Source organism: Mauremys mutica, chromosome 18 (assembly GCF_020497125.1).
Source record: "Mauremys mutica isolate MM-2020 ecotype Southern chromosome 18, ASM2049712v1, whole genome shotgun sequence".
Taxonomy (NCBI): domain Eukaryota; kingdom Metazoa; phylum Chordata; order Testudines; family Geoemydidae; genus Mauremys; species Mauremys mutica.
The window spans coordinates 26,594,834-26,621,461 of NC_059089.1; the positions used below are offsets into that span (position 1 = coordinate 26,594,834).

A 26,628-nucleotide genomic window follows, 5' to 3' on the forward strand; every position below is an offset into this window, starting at 1 on the left:
TTCAATATAAAACACTGGCAGTTGAGGTTCAACCTCACTGATTAATCAAAAGCATAGCTGTTCAATTATAATAATTAATATCTCAAAGCCACTGAAAGGATTAATAAAGCACTGTCATACTGGGTAATTCAATGAATTGTTTCATCTCTAATCTCACATTCAACATAATAATCATATTACATTTTTGCTTTAGGTATGTTTAACAGCATCTCTCTTTCCTCAGCTCAACACAGACACAAACATCTCTTCTTAAAAGTGATTTGAAAGCTGCATAATTACCATGCTTAATTAAAAAAATAATCTTCTAATGAAGAGCAAGTTTTTTAAAAGTGCATTGTCTGATCCATTTTAAAGACCCACACACTTCCAGATATGTAAACATTAGAAGCACAGCTTCAGTCAAAAAGCTTCATTATATTAAACTAATTTTTATTTCTATGATCAATTTAAGAACAGTAAAAACTCAGTAAACATAAAAAAATACAAAAGTATAGCACTTCCAATGATCTGTCAGCCCTAAAACACAGTTAACCTTGCACATGTTTTCTGTAAGCATCATTTTAGGAAGATGCTTCTTAAAGAATTAGTAATTAACCAAACAGCTAAACAAGTAACATTGTAAATTGCTAGACATGTTGAAACATACAAATAAAATTTTAAACTAAGATTTGAGAGGTTAAAATCTGTACTAAAAGTTTTTTAATCTGGTAATTAATATGGACATGGGACCTAACATTTCTGAGGTCAAAACAGATTAATTTTTAAAACTGCTTTATGGAATCTGGCATTCCATTAGAATCTGCCACTAGGTTAAGTAGTAAAAGTAAGTGTATGGACTCTGTTGTAATGGAATTTTAGGTTAGAATCACACTGTCCTTTATATAACTTAGGAGTTTTCAAATTGTCTTAGCAGTTAACTTTCATTTTAAAATTTTAGTATTTGCACTAAAAAAATCCAGATGTAAGTGATTTCCCCCACCCCTCCCATTTCATAATTAATTGCAATGGCTTTTTAAAATCAGCTTACTGGATCTTTTTTTTAGCAGAACTTCCACTGCAGAGAACTTCCGAGTGCTTAACAGGCAGTCCATTTTCAGCACCCAAGGACCTGTTTGCTACCTCAGTCTGCCACTCTGGAGGAGGTATTCAGCGTTGAGAGAGTAACATTTAGAACTTTCTAATCCATCAGTGTCAGGGCTCTCTGACAGGGCACTTATTCACACACACTCATTGTTATTCAATTTGCTGCTCATTCTAGGTAAAAATTCAGTGCTCTCCACAGCCCCATCGATTGAGATCATTTTTCAATCTGGTTCCTGGCTCAACGGCCTAGTCTCTCAGTGGTACAGCCGACATTGCCAATGCATGAAGAGCTGATTTATGAATATAAAACAATGTTGGTACCAAGGGACTAAGTTTAGCCACTAGAGACCACTGGAATATATCTTACTGCTTCCGAAAGCTGAACTACAGACTTCAAGCAGTTTAATTTTATGCATGTATTTCATTATAAGTCTTGGCTAGAAGCTTTCCTAGACAAGCCAAGCAATCAGACAATCTTGCATCGTTTGCTGAAATCCAAAGTTGTCCTTTGTCAGCATAAACAGTTTAATTTGATGCTTTCACTCCTGAGTAAGCACTGAGTTTCTTTTAAACCCTCTGCAAAGGAAGACACTCTGTATTCACCACTCACTACAGAAAAATCCATTTTGCCCTTATATAAAATTTACCAGTTAATTTGTCATTTGAAAACATTCTTTGGCGTTAAGTGTGACAACTTACTTTTTTTTTTTTTTTTAAGTTAACAGTTAAACAACAAAAAAACCCTTTAGTTCCAGATGCATCTGTAAAGAGAAGGGTATAGCCATCTCCATTACAAATACTATGCACTTCTGACTCAGTGAACCAACCCCTATAAAATGGAACCAGTTTGTAAACCATACAATGTGTGTACCTGTTCTAGGTATTGAGCAACCAGCTGGAGCAGCGTAAACTTGGTTTCAAACACAAAGCATACGAAGACAGATTCATACTGTGCCATTTTTCAAATACTGATAACTGTCTTTGGTTTGTAATGAGGTATCAAAGTTCCAGCCCATTACCCCAGCTTTGCACCCATCAGCCATATAATTACCACTACTCTTGACTTTCTCTCTCTCCTGCTTAAAGGCAGCCCAACCCAAACCAATCAAATCTACCATTTCCTGCCAAAAACCTTGTATCCCACCACCACTTCTTTCTGCAGGTCATAACAGCACCGCAATCTCTAGATGTTATTTAAACATTGCTACTATACAAGCTTGAACCAAATTTTAATTAAGCATGGAACCTGTCTGCACAATGTGGACTGGACAGGAGGTAGAAACCACACATTTGGTGCTCAGTATGGTAGGATACTGGATGTTCTTTGGATTACTTTTTGCTTATGCTTTTAAATAAACAAAAGATCTGGTACATCAGAAAATGAAACAAGTTTAAGCAAAAGAGAACTAAAATGGCTAGAACGGTACATACATCTTATATGAACTGCTCCTGCTAGCTTATTTTCTTTAGTCAGAATCTGTGACCCGTCTAGAGAAGTATCAGACTTTAATGCTTTTTAAAGCAAAAGTTCCAAAAGAAACCATATAGATAAAAACAGATTGTATTCCTACACCACTGGTTCACTAATCAATCACTACCTATTTGCATTATTTATGCAAAGTAAAGTAATTTATGGTTTTATATTTGGTAATGTATTGGTTTTAGAGCACATTAGAAAATACAAAACCAAATTAGTATTATTTTTTTAATTCTATCAAGAGCTAGAGTAGATCATGACATCACAAATAATACAACTGTTTCATTAATTTTATATGCTAAGTAAATTTACCAGTTTCTAAGGTAATGGCACCATCTATTGGTCTAGTACCATCTTAGCAGAATATCTAAATTAATCAGAATTCACATTACGAACAGCACAATCCTGTTAATTTACTGTTTTACTTTAACAACCTAAAAGTCATTTAAAACCCTAATTGTGAAAGGATGTGTGTTTTATAAATAGGGACGTGTTAGATGTTAGTTTTTTTTAAAAATGCATTATCTTTGTTTAATATATTAAATCAGTTCTTTCAAGCAATTACCTTGTAAATGGATGCGTATATATCTCAGGCACTAATGAGAAACCATTCTCAGTAATGTTTGTGAGAGGCATCAGAAGGAAAGCTTTTGTAAGTTGCCTAAAATCAGCTTACATAAAGGAGTTTAGAATGTATCTAGTTTTCACTCACATGGATGAAAAACAAAATTAAAATTACACAAAAGTAATAATGAATTGTAGTGTTCTCATGATCACATTGAGAAGAATTTGGAGACACAAAGACACACTCTGCAGACACCAGAAATGTTTTTATAATCCAGTCAATAAGACACTTCTACCTGTGTTCCTCAATTCTAACGAATTAAGTAGAATGCTACAACGCCAATAAAAATAGCCCTATTATTCCTGAGAATTCAGTAGGGAATAGCATGGGGGACAGGCAGAGGAAAGAGGATGGCATGAGGGTCAAATGGATTGGTAAAGAGGAGCTCAATTAACCACAATCCCTAGTAAACATCCATTTTATTAGCCCATCTATTCGCTAACGTGGCATTCTGCAGCATGGGCAAATTATAACTGAGAAACTGATGGATGCATATTAGGTGATAGAGGGAGAGGCACCTACTGGGGTAAATATCCTAACATGTTATAACACCTCATCCTGGATAGCGGTACCACCCAGACCTCCAGGGAAATATCAGTGATCCATTGCTTTGGTTGTCAGTGTTTTAGAGAAGCAGACTCTTTGGCCATTGGGGTCTGAGTGCACAGCAACAGAAAAAGTCATTCTGTTTCCAGACATAGTTGTTGTAGAAGCCAATTTTAAGATATTCTAGCTAGATGGAAGTTTTTACTGAAGACGGCCCTTTAAAAAACTTTGAAGAATATGCCATAGAGTATTTTATATGATTGATCTGAGGAGTCTGACAAGAAAAGCCTGTGTAGAGGGCAATGAGTAACCTAATTTTAATTTCAGTTCAACTTTCTCCATTTAAAACTTACTTAGAATGATAGTAACCATACTAGAGAAGGACAAATTTAAATGCTGTAAATTGGGGTGTCAAACTCCTGGCTGGCAGGACGGATCCAGCCCACTTGATATATTTATGTGGCCTTGTACATTACGTTCAGATTCTGCAGAACCTACACTTTCATTTCAAAGAAAAGCCCTCAACCTCCAAAATAAGGCAAAGAGTCAAACGATGCGAAGCTGACTTCCTGAGTCTGCAGACAACCTGAAATAATGGTTCTAGCAATGTCAACATCCCCAGCGACACTAATTTCAGATGAGCATTAACTATATAGCCCAATCATCACAATGTACAAATAATTTACATTTCATTACTTATTTAATTTGCAGTCTGATAGATAATAAGGATGACAACTTTTAGTTACTGGCTAGAGGCCATATTTTCTATATTTGAACTTTGTGCAAACCTATTAACATTACTCGGTGTCTGGTGTGGGTGCAGGAGACTAAGTAGTCCTAAATTTATTCCACAGACCATAATTCAAAATAGAATTCAGCACTTTCCAAAGAATGAGTTTGACACTCCTGCTATAAATGCTCACTTAGGAGAAAGAATGGGTGAAATGCTGAGATACTGAGATTTCTGTGGCTTTACCTTCAACTACATTTCCATGCTATTTTCCTTCCCGTAACAAAACTATAGAGGTTATAGCCATTATGGCTCACCTGCAAGTCACAGAGCTTGTTAAATACTACAGGATTCTGAACACAGGGGTCCTCTGGACATGTCTAAATAATTAAAAAATTGATCAATATACCTAGAAATATAATCTTATCTGGATGACTTGGATAGACATCTCAAGGCTTCCTTGAGGGGACGTAATGTTTATTCTGTAAGTTAGTATTCCCAGATAACTGTGTCTTTAAAAATAATTCTAGTCATATTTAAAAACTTGGACTCCAGCCCAAGACCACAATTAAATAGCCCTGTAGCCTGAGTCAGCTGACACAGGCCAGCCCTGGGTGTTTATCTGCAGTGTAGACACACCCTAAAAGCTAGGAGGATGTGCTCTAATGGCAAGAGCTGTCGATAGGTGGCCCAGATTTCCCTGGATTCCAATCATATCTGAGCTACTGTGTAATTGTAGGAAATTCATTTGACTCCACCATGGTGTCCCCCTCTCCCCAATAAATAAATAAATCAGCTGTAAAACAGAAAAAGCAACAGCTTCTCTGATAACAAGGTGCTGTACCCAAGCAGGGCTTTTCTAGGCTTTGTAAAAAAGGATATAAGGACTGGATGGCAAAATGCCGATAAAATAAATACTTTGCTATACATCCCTTTAACTTTACTTATATTTGGTCTCCAAGATGCAATGGTACTTAATTCTTAACTCAGGACACAATTGTTGCTTTATAGTTCCCATTTTCAGTGTTACATTCCTTAGTTTGAAATGAAATAGATAGAAGGTTTCTGACTTCCAATTTTTTTTCTTGGTATACTTCTCCCTCCCTCTCTAAAGCCATGGATTCTTGAGGGTGATCTTTCAGGTCGATGGGCCTCTCAAACACTCTGAGCACACAGGCACTGTCACTGGGTGTGCACTGGCCATTTAAGGCAGACTGAAGATGAAGCATGACCCAATCCTGGCTCAGTGTGGAACATGGGCCTTCTGGGAGATCTAGTCTCCAGAGGGATCCTGGGAATTGTAGGGTACTGAAATGCATGGGGAAGCAGTCCAGGAGAGAGTATGGACAAGGGCTGGCCCAGAGGCCTGGGAGAAGAGAGAGGAGTTCTGGGAAGGGGTAAAGCATGAGGTAATACAGTAATGATGTGGATAGCAGGCCTGCTGCGGGCACCTGTTTAGGGACCCAGACGGGGGCTTCCTGCAAGGGTGGGAAGAAGTGCCCTGCTTCATTCCCTGGTATCAACAGGGGTGAGAGTTGTGGTCCTGGGAAGGAACTGCTTAGACTGGGGAGGATCAAGAGACTGGTAAGCTTTTGACAATGGGGTAGAAGACAGAGCTTGGGAAGGGCCAAAGGATGGCATTAGATTTAGTTTGGACTTTTCTGGCTGCCCTAGAACAGGGTTCTCAAACTGGGGGTTGTGACCCCTCAGGGGATCGCAAGGTTATTAAGTGCAGGTCATGAGCTGTCAGCCTTCACCCCCAAACTCCACTCCACACCTATTTAATGGTGTTAAATTAAAAACATTTTTTATATTTATTGGGTGGGTGTTGTCACACACACACTTGCTGTGTGAGAGGTCACCAGTACAAAAGCTTGAGAACCACTCCCCAAGAAGGAGAGAACATTTGCTTGGTCAGAGGGCTACATTACAAGAAACCCCCACGCTCACCAACCTATCTACCTCGAATCTCTGCACCAGCCAAAGGGAGACTACTGACTCGTAAAGGGAATCGGAAGCCTGGATGATGGGATGCCAGACTAGGTAAGTGATCTTATTATTAGAGCCCAGCAAATCTGCAGATATCTGCTTTATATCCATGGATGTGGATATCTGCTGACCATGTTTGAGGATGGCAGATTGGATGCAGATACCAAGTTTGTATCCATGCAGGGCTCTACTTATTATAGACACTTTCAGTCTGTTTTATAAAAGCCTATAGTCTTTGCTTTCATGTGGTCCTCAATGCTTTAAGATTTGATATATAAATAGATACTGCACAAGGTAAGAGATGAGGAGCAGACAGCCCAGGAGTGAAAATCTGTGGGGAAAGTGGGTTTCGAAGAGCGAGGACATTAGGTGCACACAAAGAGGGATTTTGTTCTAGGTGCAGGAGCTGCATGGAAAAATCATTAGAAGTTATGATGGCCAGAGTGTGAGGAGATGTATGACATTTGAATAAAGTTGACTACACCAGCCTTACAGGTCTTTTTCCCAATAACTAAACAGCTTAAAGTAATTATGAGGACTCATCTAAAATGCAATTAAATGTATATCATTCTCTTCAGACTACAGCAGTTGCAGAAAAATACTATAAAAAGGTGGAATATACAGCAGGGTTGAAGCATCTCAAAATGGTAACAGTTAAATGACTTGGGGTGGCAGTCTATAAGGCCAATTACTGACACCAGAACTTACAGTGAACACTAAAGGGAGGGACTGCTTGAGAATTTCTGTTCCTTACCATATTCAGAAACTCACATTAAACAAACTTTTATCCTATCAAGACAGGCAAAAGGCTACACAGGGATCACTTCACTAACCACTGAAATGCAGCCACTTCTCTGGAGTGGAACACAATTGCTATTTTGCAGTGTAGAAACACTTCACAAAGATTTCAGACACTAAGTGAGGCATGTTTACTCCACTGAAACCACCAGGGAAACAAACATGAGAAAGAATGTAGTTACCCAAGCTGGAATTTGGGCAAGACACAAGATTAGTAACCCAACTCTTACAAATAGAGCCATGGATTCTTTACTTCAAATGTCCAGTAAACAGGAAGAACGGTAGAGATTCTAGGTGTCAAGTCTGCTGAGGAATCCATTTAGCACATTATCTAACACCAGCTCTTCTACAACTCACCATATTTTTTTTAGAAGCAGCAAAGAATCCTGTGGCACCTTATAGACTAACAGACGTTTTGCAGCATGAGCTTTCGTGGGTGAATACCCACTTCTTCGGATGCAAGAAGTGCATCCGAAGAAGTGGGTATTCACCCACGAAAGCTCATGCTGCAAAACGTCTGTTAGTCTATAAGGTGCCACAGGATTCTTTGCTGCTTCTACAGAACCAGACTAACACGGCTACCCCTCTGATACTTGACATATTTTTTTTGGCATGAGAAGCTACAGAAGTGTTTTTGAAATGTAAAAGGAAGGAACGGAACCATCAGTATCTTACAGAGGCTCCTTCTTAATTCTGAACTCCTGACATCACTTATGAACCACAGAATTTAAATTTGTAAGAAATACAAGCACAAGCATTTCAGTTAGCAAGCCGTTTTGCAACACTCTTCTGAAGTAAAGCAACATTACTCACCCATAGTAACATAGGGCAATTTGTCAGTTGATCCATGGGGATAGATGCTGTAAAGATGGGGTCCAGAGACATCTACTCCCCCTAAAACCAGAGCAGCACCAATGTAACCTTGATACCTGTTGAACAAAGTACAAGCATGAATTTAGACATTGACAACACATGCACTCCAAAAATGAAAGTACTTTTTCATTATTATAACAGGTTATTATGAAAAGGTTATTACATATTATAACTGGTTATTATAACATGTTGTTTCTCCATGCATAATAATCTAAATTCGAATTAAGAAAAATTAACTAGTGTATAGAATAATGTGATAATACGAATTAAGAAAAATTAACTAGTGTATAGAAAGGTACTGTAGTATTAAACTGCCATCGCCTGAAACTGGAGAATTAAAATGATCAGCTGCAGGAAATGTGCTGGATCTCTTGAATGGCACACTTGTGCTAGAGCACTACTATCCTGTGCACGCCCTTCTTTCTTATCTTTCTAGTAAAGTCAAAAAGTTAACTTTTTCAGTTCTTACTTGAAGTATCGTATTCCTCCATTTGAAACAGGTTTTTATTTTATTGGAAAGAGTTTAAAAATGCATGCCCTCCTCCACCTCCACTTTTAGTCTTTGGTTGGTCCAAATATCTGGATTGCTTTTAATGACTGTCACATGACAGCCCATTGGAACAGCCAAGCTGACCAACAGCAAGCTGCCAACCTGATGACCTGAATTACTGTAACTCATCCTGACTCCAGATCACTTGGTTTCATGGAATGTTTTGGGTTTTTTCCCCCCTTCTTCCATCCCAGACTTTAATTTTCTGGTAACTTTCCTGATTGCTGGAAACATTTATTTTTAATCACATGCACATATTTCATTCTTTCACCTTCCACCCAGACATAATTTACTTATGCAAAACACTTTATTAAAATAACATTGGCATGGTTAAAAAAGGGATTGAGAACACGCCCTCAGTCTGTTTAGCCTGGAAAAACTGGTAATGTGGATTAAATACTCACTCACTAAAACAGTGCTTGATACTGATGGCAAACCCATCAACTGAAACTATTTTAGGATGATTGCCCTACAATTTCAAAGTCAAAAATTACATTTCCTTTGCATGTCTCCCTCCCTCCCCTTCCCCAAACACTAACCAAAAAGTCTTTGGCATACTGGCCACCTGGAAAATCTGAGGACACTAGCCTAAAGAAATATTCAATATCAAAGTGACAATGGGTGTATTGATTGAATTAATTTTAAATGGAATAAAAATACATTTTAAATTTAAATGAAGATGCTGCAGAATTCCCAGTCATTGGCAAAATGGTTCCTCATACTCTGACTCCTTGCTGCATAATTTAGAGCCAGTTTACTAGGGCTGTTGTACAGCTGTGAGGAAGGTTACAGCAGAGAGGGAAAACATTAAGATCAGGAAAGCTGTACTTCGTAAATTTGTTTAGAGAACTGTAGCAAATGTCTGAAGTGTCAGTTGAGGGGACTGGACTATACAAGTCAAGAATAAGTTTCTATTAGTGGTACTCTTTCAAAACCTGATCATTCAAAAACTCTCTCAACAATAGATAATGCTACTAAAAATACAAACCTCAGCTATTAGACCCTTAAGTAATTCAGCAGCTAATTGTATCCTATGGAGTGTGTGTAAATACCTAATCTACATTTGTATCTCTTTGCAAAGCTATATTTGAGAGGACAAAGTTGTAGGGGGGAAAATGGGAAATCCTAATGGTTTTGAGGGACTTTATATTTTCCTTTCCATCATCCTGCCTCTGCCTTCACTGTTTGGCTGGGATAAGTGATCCCAACAAATCAAGGGAATGTTGGACTAGCAGTAAAGGAGGGTCTAGTATTTCAAGACTTTCTTTTTCCAGTTTTGCCTCTGACCTTGGATCAAGTTATTCAACTTCTGTCTTATTTTCCCCATCTGTAAAACAACAGAACACTTAGCTACACTGTACCTCAGAGGTGGAGGATGTTTAATTAGTGCTTGTAAAAATCTGAAAGCACAGTCTTGTATCAAAGGACCCATGGGTGAAGGGTGCTTCTGAGGTGTCATGTAGTATTACTGACTGCATAAAATTGTTGTATTAAATTGTAATCACTTTGTTTCAGTCCTCTGATAGAAGACTGTGCTTTTAAATTCACCACATATAGTGCATGAAATGGAAAGACAACTCAGATTGTTTCTTTGCTTCTGTCTGACAAAGCAAAATGAACAAAAGTGCATGGCAGTTTTATGATATTTATATACTTTCTGACTTCGAGTCAGTGTCTGCAAGGAATTTGCAGTACTGTTAATATCTCTGTAAAAAAAACCACAGAATAAGAGAACACTGATACTGTATTCACTTAAAGATCGAAACTATAGAAAGCTGCCCAGCTGCCCTAGGGTTAAAAGTAAAATTTGCAGCTTTAGTAAAATTCACAATCTGATAGCATTGGCTTCACTTTTTAGCTGGTTATAAATCTGAAAGTATATAGTGAAAATACACTTAGGCAACTCTGCCTTGGCTACAAAGGCTGTAAAACGTATTTATGTAGTTTACCCTGAAGGAGGTTGTGTTCATTAACCACATTCCCATAAGTTAAAAATGTATCTTCCAGTTATCCATTTCTCATAAACTGAAGCTTTATCCAGTGCCAGCATTTAAAACATGTAAGAGTGAATTCATGGAGTTACCTGAAAAGCATCTGTTTGAGCATTCGGTTAGCTGTGACAACTCTCGGAAGCCGTCCAGTAGACAAGGAATGGAGCTCCAGATTAGAAGAGATCAGTTGAGTTGTCATGTCAGTGTCTGCAGCTGTCCCAGCACCACAACAACTGGAAAACATTTTTGGCAAGTTACCAAGTTAAACTCTTAAATGTATTTAATTAATGTCCCTCTTCTTTTAATCATTAGAAGTGGAACTGACTCTAACCTACCATGAGGTGTAAAATAGGCAGTGCTACTACCAAGGTGGATACCAGCTATTCAGACAGATAAAATTAAGATTACGTTATTTAATGTGTTAGATTTTCATTGTCTCCTCCCCTAGTTTGCTTTGATTTAATCAAATTCACATAACCATTATAGTTTCCTGTCCCTTTTTAGTATACACAGACAACTCGCATGCATTCAGAGTTAATAGGCATTTTCTTTGACAGAAAGAAGACTTTCCAATAGCAACTGTAAGGTAGGATGTTTCACTACTTCCTATTTAGATAGACTCCTGCAGGTTTTGTCAACCCAAGCATTACAGGCTTATGTTGGTGCCAGAGAAAACATTAAATTGACAAGATACTAACCATGAAACTAGCTAACCTATTTTCATTGTCTGGCATGAATGACTACCAATAGGAAACAAACTGCATTACTGGTGAAATTAACTACCATTTTAACATTCTCATTTTTAATCTGAGGTGTACAGTTTACAAGAATCAACACTAAACTTACACTTAAACTTTACTTACTATAAAACTGACAGTTAATACTTACTAGATATTAGGAGAAATGAAGTGTATTTTTGAACAGTTCTTGTCAGCAACAACCATCCCCTCAGTTGCTCTTGTATCTGCTCCAAGGACTATACCATCCTACAGAAAAGGTGAGATGCTTAGAATCAAAACTTTGACAAGATTTAACATTATTTTACTGCTCATGTTACAGTAGTCTGTAACATGTAATGACAATGACCACTGTCACTGCCTGCAATTCTCACAATAATGTACCCTCTGAGAGAGAAAAAATGGTAAATACTGGACTGCAAAAGAATTTGTAATTGACAAGTTCCTGTAGCACCAAAAAGGCTGTCACCATCAGAGGTACAGCAATGCAAGGGGGGGGAGGCATAGCTCAGTGGTTTGCGCATTGGCCTACTAAACCCAGGGTTGTGAGTTCAATCCTTGAGGGGGCCACCTAGGGACCTGGGGCAAAAATCAGTACTTGGTCCTGCTAGTGAAGGCAGGGGGCTGGACTCAATGACCTTTCAAGGTCCCTTCCAGTTCTAGGAGATAGGTATATCTCCAATTATTAAATATTAAAGTATTCTAAACAGAGCTTGTGAGTGAAGAGAGCTGACAGAGTAAATCAGCAGTGGACTGAATGCAGTGTTGAGAAATCAATGTTCAGCTGAGGAAGACGCTTTTGGCACTTTCCAGTGAGGTGACTGGTTACTTGACTTAATGGAAGAGGTAAGATTTCATGTTCTTCTCCAATTAGTTTTCATACTGTGCACATCACCACAGTATCTCTTGCCACCTGAAGGAACAGCCAACCCAGATTACAGGCCACCTGTTCCCACAGCAAGAGTGTGGAGTTTGGGTTTTAAAGTGCAGTGACATAAGAGACTAAAAATTACATTTCATCTCTAACTTCCAGATAAGATATGCTCTATTTAGAGTTTAATGCATGATTATTCCTAAGTGTGAGAGCTGTACAGGCCATCTAGGACACAATTCTGTTTTCCTTCATCATCAGAATTGAAGATTCTGTAAAGGGGATTTAGCTGACTATTCTCCTAATAAACAGCAAGGGAAAATAGAATGCAACTCTCTCCTGATGTATTAACTCCACAGCCCAACAAAGAACTTATGTGGGTCAACAAACCAAATTGGCAGAAACACACAAAGCAGAAGTCTCCCCACATTCACTGAGGGCAAAAACCCCTTATGCAACAGCTGGTAACCATGGAAGAGGTGAAGAGCTGAGTCCATTCCTGTGCCTCTTAGCTGCTCTGCACTGCGCACTGATGGTACAGTGGTGGGTGCCCTAGGACCATGTGCTGTAGGGAATGAGGTAGATGAGCAACCTAACCTCACCTTGAACACAACTCCAGCAATGGTGGTGCCCGTCTTCCGGGCTGCAGGGAGCCGCAGCCCCTTCTTAGTCAACTCTGCCTCTAGGAGTGCGTTCCTGGAACAACGGGGGAGCAAACAGGAGCATAAGGCAATAGGCACCTTCACCAAAAGGCTTTCATCTTCCTACACCTCCCTCACCAGTAGGTGAAACCAAGCCCCCCCACCAACCCAACTCCCCTGCACGCCTGGCCCCGCCCCCGCCGACTACGCCCCCGCGGAAGCCTGGCCCCACCCCCGCGCAAGCCTGGCCCCGCCCACCAACCCAACTCCCCTGCAGGCCTGGCCCCGGCCCAGCGGAGCCCCCGGCTGTGGGGGACGATACGCTCCCCTCGGCTGTGCCAGGCGGGGCTGCGCCAGCGCTCAGGCTCCGCAGGCCGGGCTCCCTGCGCGGCTTCCCCGGAGTCACGGTGCCTGCGCCGCCCCGCCCCGCCCCGGCCTCACCGGGCGCAGTTCTCGAAGCCGAAGCCGCTGCTCGGAGCCTGGAGCACGGACACCGCCGCCATCTTCCCGCCGGGTGCTGCTGCCGGAGCGCCGCCGCCGCCGCGTGACTCAGCGAGCGCAGGACGGGGAACCGCTTCCGGGTCACCGCCTCGCCCCGCGCCTGGAGAGCCGAGCCCCGCCCCCGGATCCGGAAGTGCCCCGGCAGTCCCCGCCCCCACCCCTCAGTGCCCCGCTCGCAGGCCCACGGGGCCCCGCTGACGTGTTCTCCTTGGCCGCGAGGGCTAGAAGCTGTTTCGTTCCGTGAGGCCGAAGGGCCGAGAGCACCGGGCCGCTTGGTCCCGGGCCGGGGCCGGGGCCTGGAGAACGGTTACCCCCGGGCTCGTGGGCCTGCGGGTCCGGCCGGGCTGCGTCGCCTCTTGTGCTGCGCGGGGCCGGGCTGCGGGGCGGCGGCCACTTTCCCGCGCCACTAGGCCTGGGATTTGTAAACTCCTTCCCCGGGTGTCTTCGCCTCGTTAATACTCGGTTTTTACAAATACCCTCCGGAGGCCGCGCACAGGAGTGTTCGCAGGAACCGCCCATGTAAGGCCATAGGGCGAGAGGAGCCACGTTTATTTTGTAGCCCTGCCTGTCCGCGCACACGCCGGAGTCTAGGAATTGTGCTCGTCCCTCAAGGAAACCGAGCTGAAAAAAACCCTGGGGCACAGCTGGGGAACCACGGAAAGACTTGTCAGAAACAGGCAGGGGTGGAGGAGCTTCGTCACTGCCCTAAATGCCAGAGGCATAATGGGAACATTACCATGATGATTAAGGAAACAAACAGGTCATGTGGCTTGATTAACCAATCAAAACAGCTTACGTTTTGACTATCAAATAGTCTCAGTGAAATACTCTCAAATGAGCTGCAGCCCAAGAATGATGCACAGAAATTGTTCCATGAATAATTTCAAATAAGTACATTTGAGACAATCATAGTCTGTTCATGGACGGGAGGGAGCTAGAAGGGAGTGCAGTAACTCCTCACTTAAAGTCGTCCTGGTTAACGTTTCCTTGTTATATTGCTGATCAATTAGGGAACGGGCTCATTAAAAGTTGTGCAATGCTCCCTTCTAATGTCGTTTGGCAGCCACCTGCTTTGTCCATTGCTTGCAGGAAGAGCAGCCCGTTGCAGCTAGCGGGGGGGAGGCTTGGAACCAGGGTGGACCAGCAGCCCCGCTATCAGCTCCCCACTCTCCTAAGTTCCCTGTGGCAGCCCCCCAGCAGGCTATCAATTGCCTGCAGTTCAGCTGTCCCTCCCCCCACTACTGTGTGCTGATCCTGCCCTCTGCCTTGGAGTTGCTCCCGGGAGCCTCCTGCTTGCTGTGCGGGGGGGGCTAATGTCAGGATGTCCCCCTGCTCCTGCACCCCCCTTTCCCCTTCTCCATATAGAGCAGGAAGCGGACACGGATGGAGAGAGCTTGGGGCAGCAGCTGCTGTCTCAATTTCCTGATCCACTTTAAAAGACAGTGCATTTAAGCGTGGGTCAGCTTACTTAAAGGGGCAGTGTGCATCTTGCTCTCGCTCCCACACACAAGGTGTGTCTGTCTCTGTCTGCTATGCTGTCTCCCCTCCCTCCTGTTCGTGCTGCCTTGATGAGAGGCTACATTAGCAACAATGTGTTAACCCTTGAGGGCTCAGCCCAGTGCTAGTTCATCATTTAGCAGCAAGGCATTCCCTGGGAAATGTTGCTGCCTCTTCCACCCTCTAACTTCACCACCTCAACCAAGCTTCACAATCATCATAGCTGTGAACAGTATTAAATTGTTTGTTTAAAGTGTATACTGTGTGTATAGCTATATAATAAACAGGTTTTTGTCTGGAACCCAACCCCCCCCCCCCATTTACATTACTCTTATGGTGAAATTGGATTTGCTTAACATCATTTCGCTTAAAGTCGCATTTTTCAGGAACAGAACTACAACGTTAAGCGAGGAGTTACTGTAAAGGTGAAAGTTATTGAATACATTATTCATCATGAATTATTCTCCCTAAAAACAAACCAACAACTATGGATGATAAGACGTGCTGAAGAAATGTTGTCAGCTGAGGTGTATGCCTGACTATAGGTGTCGTATGCTACAGGATAAGATCCTGATTCCTGCATGTGCTTAACTTCACTACCATGAGTAGTCTCTTTAAAATCAATGGGATTGTTTATGGTAGGAAAATTAAGTAAATGCATAAACATTGTCAGGATTGGGACCTAACTTGCTGAAGTTGTAAACCTTACCATGGAGCCTGGTCCTGTTGAGTTGGGAGCAGGATCAAGTGTGAAACATCGGAGGTTATCTATCTGGAGCTCTGTGTGCCCAGTGCATTCCGCTCTAAATGGGTGGAGAGCTGAAGGTTTCAGAGTGAAAGATCCAGTAGCAAAGGGTTGGCCACCACCATGTAAGGCCTTTCACAGTGAGGGAACCGAAGTAAAGGGACAAAAGAAGGGTGATTCTGGAGATATACCAAATAAAAGTTGTTTTACAAGACAAAGCAGCACAATGTTCACGAATTGTGGGTGTGCATCATTAATCCGGTTTCATGGATGGCGCATGACTCCATTTGGGGAGGCTGCGCACACCTGGACTGTGGCCTCCCCCCAAGGCCTGCCCACACTTAGCCTCCTCCCGCAGAAGCCCTGCTGATGCTTGACCCCGGCCCTGCTTAGCCCCCTGCTTGAGCCCGTGCCCCCCATTGGCCAGCCAGCTGGCTACTCATCTCTCCTGTGCGCCTCCCATGCAGATGGAGTGGGGATGGGAAGAAGCGGAGCCTTGGGGGAAGAGGACAAGTGGGAGTGGGGGCTTGGGGTGGAGCGCAGGCAGGGCACCCACCCTTTTGACAGCAGTTCACTCCAAAGGTGGTGGGCCAGCTGTTTGGGGAGGCTTAGCCTCCCCTGGCCTGTTATACCGACCGCCTATGTCTGGTTTATTTGAATATACCTCCAAAAAAAGTATTTTGTTCACCATTTCTTGCCACATCCTGCTATCCCCTGCTTCTCACCATCATCTGATCCTGTCTTTCACCCACTCTCACCTGCCTCTCACTTTGGTAAAGACTGAACTACTGGAGCTCTGGCCTCAGCAGCCACCAGTTGCCACTCCCAAGGTGGGGAGGAAAGCAACTGTGCCTGCATCGTTACATTTGATAAATTTACGAGTGGGATTATATGAGGGGGTTGCCTGCAGTAGCAGAGAACTGGACTGGATGACCCAAGAGGTCCCTTCCAGCCCTATGTCCTAGCTTCCTATTTATACAGAAAAGGAGAAGGGATCTATACATCTAAAAATCCTCACCCATATTAAAACAAAATACAGGAAAAGCCACAGGTAAAACCAAGAGAGAAATTTGAAATTATAAAGGGAAACAAGCGATCAAAGGGGGCTCTGGAGCTGCTTTTAGAGACAGTCAGTCCAAACTGTAAAGTGAGAGCAAACAGCATAGGCACATGAAAACCATTGAGTAGAGTAAACTTGACTCAGCGTTACACCCTGATCCTGCAAAAACTTGCATACACAGTGAGTCGTCTAATTGAAGTCAATGTAACAACTCAGTGCATAAAGTTAAGAAAGTCTTTGCCGAATCAAGGCTTAAGACTTCCAGGAAATTAACTCTATCCTAGTGATTATTTGTCTGATGCTGCTTTAACCAATCACCAGCTGTTGAATTTCTGATACTGTTGGTTTTGGAGAGAGCATCTGGGGTTATTAATCCAGCTGGAATATATCAAGCAAAATAGCCTCCAGAGACTTTTTGAAGAGGAGAGATGGTAGAGCAGTTTGTGAGACTATAGTGGGGTGGATAAAATACTATCCCCATCTGTCTAATTTACATAGTTGCTGTCCCTGTATGGTTGTCTCTACTGGAGTTGCTAGGTGTTTGCTAGCAATAAGAGGTAGGAAATTGTGGAATGCTGAGGCTGTTATTTGGTGGATAGAGCTTGATCTTGTTTTCCTCTGTTATGATTTTTATCATGTTGTCCTATAGGTGACTGTTCTCATTTGTTAAATTTGATTAACTTCTGTGTAAGTGTTTGGGAGAAATGCTTCCTGGCAATGAGAACTGACTAGAGAAAATGTACATGATATTCCTATCCTATGTGAGATATGCATTGGTGTTTGTGACTAGATATTTCTGCCCTATTGAGCTCATTTTAGTTCTGTGTGAAACAAAATATTCCAGTTGGTCAAAACTCCCTCAAAGGAATGTCTTTCTCTGGACAGAAGACAGTATCATTAGCAATAGATTAATGTGACTTCGGCAGGCATTTCTTTTCAATAATGTTCCAAAGCTTGTTTATCCAGCTGGCTATTGGTCTGCTGCTTAATAGAGCTGCTTTTGCTAGTCTGCAACTGCTATATGTTGAACGGCATTCAGTCAGGAAAGTAACTGGATGGGCTTGGCATTGGTAGCTGTACTTGTATGTAACACTCAGAATGTGCTGTAAACCTCAAGTGTTACTCTAAACCCTTTGAATTTTCTATTCTACTAAAAATAAAAATTAAACTATCTTGTATTGACGAGTATGAGTTATACAGGCCAATATGTTGTGTGTTTGCCAATGTGATGCTGGATCAAGTCTCTGATTTCTACATCTGCAACAAGTGCCCTCTCATACCGCCCAGGGCTTGTAGTTCTTGCTTCAATGGTTGCCAGCTTCTTTTTTTTCCCCCTCCCTCCCTCTAATGTCTATTTCTTACTCAGTCAGTGTGAGTGAAGAACTTATTGTTTAGCTTTTAAAACTATTGTTCTTCTTCGAGTGATTGCTCCTATGCATTCCAGTCAGGTGTGCGCGCCGCGCGTGCACGGCTCTTCGGAACATTTTTACCCTAGCAACTCCGGCGGGCCGGCTGGCGCCCCCTGGAGTGGAGTCGCTATGGCCAGTTGGAACTGTGGAGTGCTCTCTGTCCTCCACAACCCTAGCTCTCGCTACTTTTTCATGTATATAGTTTGTTTAGTACTTAGTATAGATAGTTCTGTTAGTTAGTTAGTTAGATTTTAGGATAAGGTTAAGGGGGGTTTCCCCTCCCTTTCCTCCCCCGGTGCGGGCTCATGCCCAAGGCACCGGGCTTTAAGCCCTGCGCATCTTGCCAGCGGCCTATGCCGGTCGGGGATCCGCACGTTGCCTGCCTCCGTTGCCTCGGAGAGGGTCACAGAACAGATAAGTGTTCTATCTGTTCCGCCTTTAAACCCCGAACGCGTAAGGAGCGGGACATTAGGTTAAAACAGCTCCTAATGGAAGCGTCGCTCCAGCCCCCGGCACCGTCCACGCCGGCACCGAGGACTTCATCGGTGCAGAGCGCACCGGTGGCCCCGAGCCGCTCCGGCACCGAGACTCCGCAACCTCAGCCAGCGGCACCGAAGACCCGGCACCGCTCTCTCTCACCATCACAGAAGCGCAAGCCGGCGAAGGCGGCTGCCAAGTCCCGCGCTCAGGGCCCAGCAGCCAAGACAATTGCGCTACCTGTGGTCCCCGCTGTGGCTGTGCACAGGACGTGCACCGGGCCGTTGACTCCGGTGCCGCAAGGGCCGTTGAGTCCGGCACCGCCACGCTCCCCGGCACTGACCGCGGTTAAGCCCCGGTTGCCATCGACGCCGGAGACTTTCTCTACGGCGCGCGAGCTTATACAGCTCATAGAGGCACCGAGCCTCCGGCCCCCGGCACCGCCGGTGCGGGCTGTCGTATCGGCGGGAAAGCCGGCCATGATGATCCGGCCGCCCTCTCCGGACAGACGGCACGTTCCCGGTCCCGCCGCAGGTCACCGTCCCGTCGCTCGAGATCTCGGCACCGCTCGCCATCGCGGTACCGGTCGCCGTCCCGACGCCGGTCGCAGTCCCGGTACCGTTCGACATCGCGGTACCGGTCGCACTCCCGGCATCGCTCCAGGTCCCGATCGCCTTCGCGTCGGCACCGACGGAGGTCTGCTTCCCGGCACCGTTCCCGGCACCGCGACTCACGTAGCCGCTCCCGGCGCCGCAGGTCCGGATCCCGGTCGAGCTCCCGGCACCGGTCGAGCTCCCGGCACCGCAGCGGACGTTGGTCTCGGTCACCATCCCGGTACTGTGCAGACCGGCACCGATCCTCGGCACCGTCCGGGGACAGACTGCCTCATTCGACGGCGCAATCCGTCAGCGCCTCGGCACCTCCATGGCCATCCCACCCTGCGTCGGTTGCTTCCGGGGCAGACAGCAACGGGCACCTGCCACCTACCCCACAAGGCCAACCTCAGGGGGCACAGCAGTGGGGCTTCTGGGTTCCCTGGAGCCAGTTTGAGACTCAGGGGGTGCCCTTCCCTCCAAGAGCCCCTGCCTCCGAGCGCAGGGTACCAGAGGCGACCGTCAGCCGACCGCCCCCTTCGCCACCGGGCGCGATTTCCATACCGCCTGACCCCCAGAGGCACACACAGCCCGACCCAGCCGACGAGCAGTCAGCAGGTCCATCGACGGAGGCTGTCGTCCAGGGCTTGTCCTCGTCGTCCTCACCTGACGAGGCGGTGGCCGGAGCATCTGCCATGGATCCTCCGCCGTTAGACCTAAGGGCGCACCAAGACCTGCTTCGCCGCGTGGCGACGGCCATGGCTCTCCCCGTGGCGGAGGTCCAGGAGGACGAGGACCCCATAACAAATGTCGTTGGAGTGGAGGCTCCAGTGCGCGTGGCATTACCGTTCGTTCGGACGATACAAAAGAACGCCACCACACTCTGGCAGACGCCTGCGTCCATCCCTCCTACGGCCCGTGGGGTTGAGCGCAAGTACTCAGCCCCCCCCACGGGCTACGAGTATCTGTACACTCACCCGACCCCGGACTCGTTGGTCGTTCAGTCGGTCAACGACAGGGAGAGGCATGGTCAACCTGCCCCTGCGCCAAAGTCAAAGGACGCGCAGCGAATGGACCTGTTAGGCCGCAAGGTCTACTTGGCTGGCGGCCTGCAACTTCGCATCGCCAACCAGATGGTCCTCCTCGCCAGGTACGTGTATGACATCATGGCGTCCCTGGCGAAATTTACGGAGCTCCTACCAACAGCCTCCCGACAGGAGTTCTCCACGTTGTTGGAGGAGGGGAAGAAATCGTCCAGGTCCTCCATCCAGGCCGCCCTTGACTCTGCGGACTCGGGAGCTCGGACCTTGGCCTCAGGGGTGACGATGCGGCGCATCTCCTGGCTGCAGTCCTCCACCCTGCCACCGGAGGTGCAGTATACGTTGCAGGACCTGCCCTTTGACACCAAGGGTCTTTTCTCTGAGAAAACTGATTCCCGGATCCAGACCCTGAAGGACGGTCGCATCGCCATCCGCACCCTCGGGATGCACACACCGGCTCCGCAGCGCAGGTCCTTCCGCCAACAACCCTCCCGGTCTTTCCCTCAACAACGGTACCGCCCGTACAGCAGCAGGCGACCAGGCCCGAATCGCCGTCATCCATCCGGCAACAGGCGCAACCAGACTCAGGCCCCTTCCAAGGGCCCGCAAGGCTCCAAGCAGGCCTTTTGATGGGACGCCCGAGGACGGCCCATCAGTCTCTCCACTGGATCCTACCCTTTTGTTTTGCAACCGCCTCTCCCATTTCTTTTCGGCGTGGTCCCATATAACTACGGACAACTGGGTTCTTCAAACAGTCCAGTCGGGATACCGCCTTCACTTTGTTTCGCCCCCACCCACCCTCCCTGTCCCTCTTCAGGGACCCCTCTCACGAGCAATTCCTCTTACAAGAGGTCCAGACTCTGTTGAGCGTGGGTGCCATAGAGGCAGTGCCTCAAGACAGGCGGGGCAGGGGATTCTATTCCCGTTATTTTCTCATCCCCAAAGCGAAAGGAGGGCTACGTCCTATCCTGGACCTTCGCGAGCTCAACAAATACCTGCTCAAGCCCAAGTTTCGCATGGTCACCCTGGGGACCATCATTCCCTCCCTGGATCCGGGAGACTGGTTTGCCACCCTCGACATGAAGGACGCCTACTTCCATGTCGCGATCTATCCTCCTCATCGACGTTACCTCCGTTTTGTGGTCAACAACGCCCACTTCCAGTTCGCCGTGTTACCATTCGGGCTCTCCACCGCACCGAGGGTATTTACCAAATGCATGGCAGTGGTTGCCGCAGCCCTCCGCCGCCGTCGGATACACGTCTACCCGTATCTCGACGACTGGCTGGTTCGCGGAACGTCTCGGCGGCTGGTAATGGACCAGATGACAGAAATCCTGTCCCTCTTTCAGCGACTTGGTCTTCTCATCAATGCAGAGAAGTCCACCTTGATTCCGTCGCAGCGGGTGGAGTTCATTGGAGCGGTCCTCGACTCCAAGTTGGCCAGGGCCTGCCTACTGCGATCTCGGCACCAGACGATGGTCTCCATCATCCGGGACCTCGTCACCTTCCCGACCACGACGGTGCGATCCTGCCTCCGCCTCCTGGGTCACATGGCATCGTGTACGTATGTTACCGCGTACGCGCGGCTCCACCTCCGCCCGTTCCAGTCTTGGCTCGCGTCGGTGTACCGGCCGCATCGAGATCCCATCGACATGGTGGTCACGATCACCAAGCCGACCCTCGAGTCCCTCCGCTGGTGGCTCGACCCGGAGGTCGTGTGTGCGGGAGTCCCGTTCCACCCTCCTCGTCCATCCGCCACTCTGACCACGGATGCCTCAGCGCTCGGTTGGGGAGCTCACCTGGGCGACCTTCACACCCAAGGCCTTTGGTCGCCCCAAGGGCTCGCTCTGCACATCAATATCCGCGAGCTGCGAGCGATCCGTTTGGCGTGTCACACCTTCCGCACCCGCCTGCAGCGCCGCTGTGTGACAGTGTTCACGGACAACACCACGGCAATGTTCTTCGTGAACAAGCAGGGCGGAGCCCGCTCCTCCCTCCTCTGCAAGGAAGCGATGCTCCTGTGGGACTTCTGCGTAACCCACTCGATTCACCTGGAAGCGTCCTTTCTTCCGGGAGTGCAGAACACGCTGGCCGACCATCTCAGCAGGTCGTTCCTCTCCCACGAGTGGTCTCTCCGTCCCGACGTCGTGCACACAATCTTCCGGAGGTGGGGGTTTCCCCGGATAGACCTATTCGCCTCCAAGGCGAACAGAAAGTGCCACCTGTTTTGCTCGTTCCGGGGTCACTCGCCGGGCTCCCTGTCGGACGCCTTCCTGTATTCCTGGAAGGATCACCTCCTCTACGCCTTCCCTCCGTTCCCGCTCGTGCACCGAGTGCTACAGAAGCTTCGGAGGGACAGAGCCAGCGTCATACTCGTGGCTCCGGCCTGGCTGAGGCAACATTGGTACACCCTGCTGCTCGAGCTCTCCGTTCGGGATCCTATCCCCCTTCCGTTATGGCCGGACCTCATCACCCAGGACTTCGGCAGACTCCGCCACCCGAACCTGCAGTCCCAATCTTACAGCTTGGTACCTGCGTGGTTGACCCACACAGAGAGGGACTGTTCGGCGGCAGTTCAGCACGTCCTGCTAGAGAGCAGAAAGCCTTCCACTCGCTCCACCTATCTGGCAAAATGGAAGCGGTTCGCGCTCTGGTGTGACCAGCGAGGCCTCAATCCCTTCATAGTCCCTGTCCCTACCATCCTGGACTACCTCTGGTACCTTAAGGAGCAAGGTCTTGCGGTCTCCTCCTTGAGAGTTCACCTGGCAGCAGTGTCCGCCTTTCGTCCATCTGTGGAAGGTCGGTCCATCTTCTCCAACCAGATGGTTTCCCGCTTCCTTAAAGGCCTGGACCGCTTGTACCCGCCGGTGCGGCGTCCTGCCCCGACCTGGGATTTGAACCTCGTGCTGGCCAAGCTGATGGGTCCCCCCTTCGAGCCCTTGGCCACGTGCTCCCTGCTCTACCTCTCCTGGAAGACAGCCTTCCTAGTCGCCATTACATCAGCGAGACGAGTCTCTGAGCTCCGTGCTCTAACGGTGGGTCCACCATACACCGTCTTCCATGGAGACAAGGTGCAGCTTCGACCACATCCGGCCTTCCTCCCTAAGGTGGTCTCGGCCTTCCACCTAAACCAGGAGATCTTCCTCCCGGTCTTCTTCCCGAAGCCGCATGCCTCGCCTCGGGAGCAACAGCTTCACACCCTCGACGTCCGCAGGGCGCTCGCTTTTTACATCGAGCGGACGAAGCCCTTCCGGCGTTCGCCCCAGCTGTTCGTAGCGGTTGCTGACCGCATGAGAGGCGAGCCGATCTCCTCCCAACGGATTTCCTCCTGGGTCACAGCATGTATCCGGACCTGCTACGAGCTTGCTCACGTGCCACCATGCCGCCTCACAGCTCACTCCACGAGAGCACAAGCCTCGTCGGCCGCCTTCCTGGCCCATGTCCCCATCCAGGACATCTGTAGAGCTGCCACCTGGTCTTCTGTCCACACCTTCGCCTCCCACTACGCGTTGGTGCAGCAGTCTCGAGACGACGCAGCCTTCGGCTCCGCGGTATTACACTCCGCCACGTCTCACTCCGACCCCACCGCCTAGGTAAGGCTTGGGAATCACCTGACTGGAATGCATAGGAGCAATCACTCGAAGAAGAAGAGACGGTTACTCACCGTAGTAACTGTTGTTCTTCGAGATGTGTTGCTCCTATCCATTCCAGACCCGCCCTCCTTCCCCACTGTCGGAGTAGCCGGCAAGAAGGAATTGAGGAGCGGACGGGCCGGCTGGGGTATATAACAGGCGCCATAGCGGTGCCACTCCAGGGGGCGCCAGCCGGCCCGCCGGAGTTGCTAGGGTAAAAATGTTCCGAAGAGCCGTGCACGCGCGGCGCGCACACCTGACTGGAATGGATAGGAGCAACACATCTCGAAGAACAACAGTTACTACGGTGAGTAACCGTCTCTTCTTCTTCGAGTGATTGCTCCTATGCATTCCAGTCAGGTGATTCCCAAGTACGGTGAGTTACTACGGTCTCTTCTTCTTTCAAAAGTACTTGCCTGAGATGGCCTTTAAGCTAGGAAGTGTTTAGAGCTCTCTGAGCTGTGCTGAATGTTTAAATATTAATCTTCATCTAAATGCAGCTGTGCATGTGAGGCTATTAACATTTGATGAGGCACTTTACATTGTCTCTACCTGTTCAAAGTAGCAGCAGCCTACCTTCTGCAGAGCAGTGAAAAGAGAATAGTATGTCCAAATGTGGTGGTAGCCTTCTTGACATAGGAGAGACTTGCCACTTTCTAGTATTTAGGACTGACTCTCCTGTACTTTCCTGGAGTTTGGGGTGCGAAGGTGGTTTGAGACCCACACATCCCTTCCAAACAGATGAGAGCGGGCGTGGGACATAAGAAATATAACCTTGATCTGACTCCTAGAAAACTAAATCCATTCCACAAGGTCTGGATCTGTGATAGACATGCTTAAAAGAAAACCATTTCCCCCTGTTGTTGAGGGGGAATGCTTGTTGGGTATGTGAACTGACAAAATGAGGCCTGTAATGAGCACCCTCTACATCACTCATGCCTAGCGAGATGTCTAGATCAAGAATGAGTTACTAGAATTGTTACATGAAATGAGTTTATTTACAAACTTAAAGCCGTGAGTGACAGTTCCTCCTTTTGGCAGGAAATGAAGTATAAATCTTGTATGTCAGTCCAGGCCATTGCTGAAGTTTGCTTACTTAGAGTGTGTCCAGAGGAAGGTCTTCAAACAAATGGCCCTGGGCTTGACTGCGGCATGCAGAGTACAGCCTATAATTGGATGAACAGACTTTTACTGAGTGGGTCTGAATAACCCAAGTATTTCCTCCAGCGATGGGCTTTGAGCACCTACTGACTGACCACCTAGTCCTATAGGAATTGAACTTCTAATGTGAAGCTGGAGTTAAGAACAAATCATTGGTTCCCCAAGAAATCTATTAAAGGTGACAGAGGGACCAGAGAGAGGAAGCAAAGAGGAATGCATTAGTCCATGTTATGAAGCTAGAGGCACACTTGAACCCTAGGGGATACAAATGCTGGCATTGTTCTAATCTGAAACTATAGGAAATATCTGCATGACCTAAACTAGTGGGGGGGTGGGAAGAGACTTGTGAAAAAACTTAGTTTGCCTCTTCTGCTAGATCAGGAAATATAGAATCTAGATTATAGTCAAGATTTTGCTAGTGTCTGTGTGTTCCCTTAGAGTGTCTTGTTACCTTTCTCTGCCTTGGTTTCCCCATATTTTAAATGAGTCATGCAATTTTGTCTCACTTTAGGGTTATGGGACACAACTAACGGCCCTTGTAAAACATCTTGAGGGCTTTGGGTGACTGATACTACTAAAAATCATACTTGAGTTAGATCAGTACAAAAAAAGTTCCTATAGTGGCTCAGTATGGCTTTTGCCATATTGAAAATGCAACCCTACTAGTACAAACAAAAATAAATCATCTTCTTCCTCCCCCCCCCCCACCCCAAACCAGGAAAGAGGAAGGGGAAATCCATTTCAGCCATAGATCTTATCCCTCAATGCACAAATCTCACCTCTTAGTTCATCTTTTCATGCCTCAAAAGCCTGGAATTAAGAAAGCATCTTAGCAGAATGGCCAGAAGACCAACAGACTTCAGTATTTCAGCCTGTCTGTGCTTCTAAAATCTTACACAGATATGAGTCAGAATGCTGCTTTTAGAAGCTTTGTTCTGGCACTACCGTACTCTTCTTTCTTTCTTTCTTTGAGGAAAAGAGCCTGGATTCAGTAATGCCTCTTGTGAGTTTTTGAAAGATTAGTTAGCTGACAGGCTCATTCACTGCATTTTGTGGAGTGTATTACAAGAGAGACCCTTATTATAAATATTGCCCTAGGAGATGAGTGTGTTATCTGGACAACGGTCTGCAGGCCACATTCTTGGGTGAGCAAAGATGCAGTTACAAATGGTGTCTGCATGACGTGAGGTAGTGAAGGCTGGTCCATATGAACTATAATGAATCCTCCGGTCTATCTACTCTTCCAGCCCACTGATTGATAAAAGGAATGAAACTCCGTAGGCTTCAAGAAAGAACTGTGTGGAGAATGGGCCTGTAGAGATTTTCAAAACTGCCTAGGCACCTAACTGTCATTGACACCAATAAGAATTTGAGACTTCAAAACTCACTGAAGTGCTTGTTAATACTTGGCGCTCTAGGGCTTGCCAACACACGTCTGTTAGTGGTGGGGAGGGAGAACTTTTTTAAAATTCTGCACCTCCTGAAACAGTATTTTGTGTGTGTGATTAATAGAAGACGCCTTGTTTGCCAGCATATAGCTGCCATCTCAGGTTCTGAACTGTAAAGCAAAAACTGCTCTTTTGCCCCTACTCAGTAGTCTTT

General features: G+C 46.5%; 1 protein-coding gene and 1 pseudogene across 1 annotated transcript in view; one reads left to right on the top strand and one right to left on the bottom strand.

Moving 5' to 3' along the window:
* The window catches only part of PSMB7 (proteasome 20S subunit beta 7), a 37,457-nt gene extending 23,940 nt beyond the window's left edge, over nt 1-13,517 (bottom strand). The window contains exons 1-5 of the mRNA XM_044992280.1: nt 13,353-13,517; nt 12,873-12,966; nt 11,551-11,648; nt 10,755-10,895; nt 8,062-8,177 (exon numbers count right to left, since the gene is read on the bottom strand). Coding sequence (XP_044848215.1) covers nt 8,062-8,177; nt 10,755-10,895; nt 11,551-11,648; nt 12,873-12,966; nt 13,353-13,414 — 511 coding nt within the window. The 5' untranslated portion in view covers nt 13,415-13,517. The remainder of the gene's footprint in view (nt 1-8,061; nt 8,178-10,754; nt 10,896-11,550; nt 11,649-12,872; nt 12,967-13,352) is intronic.
* Nucleotides 13,518-13,701: 184 nt separating this feature from the next.
* Nucleotides 13,702-26,628, top strand: part of LOC123352668 — a 49,793-nt pseudogene continuing 36,866 nt past the window's right edge.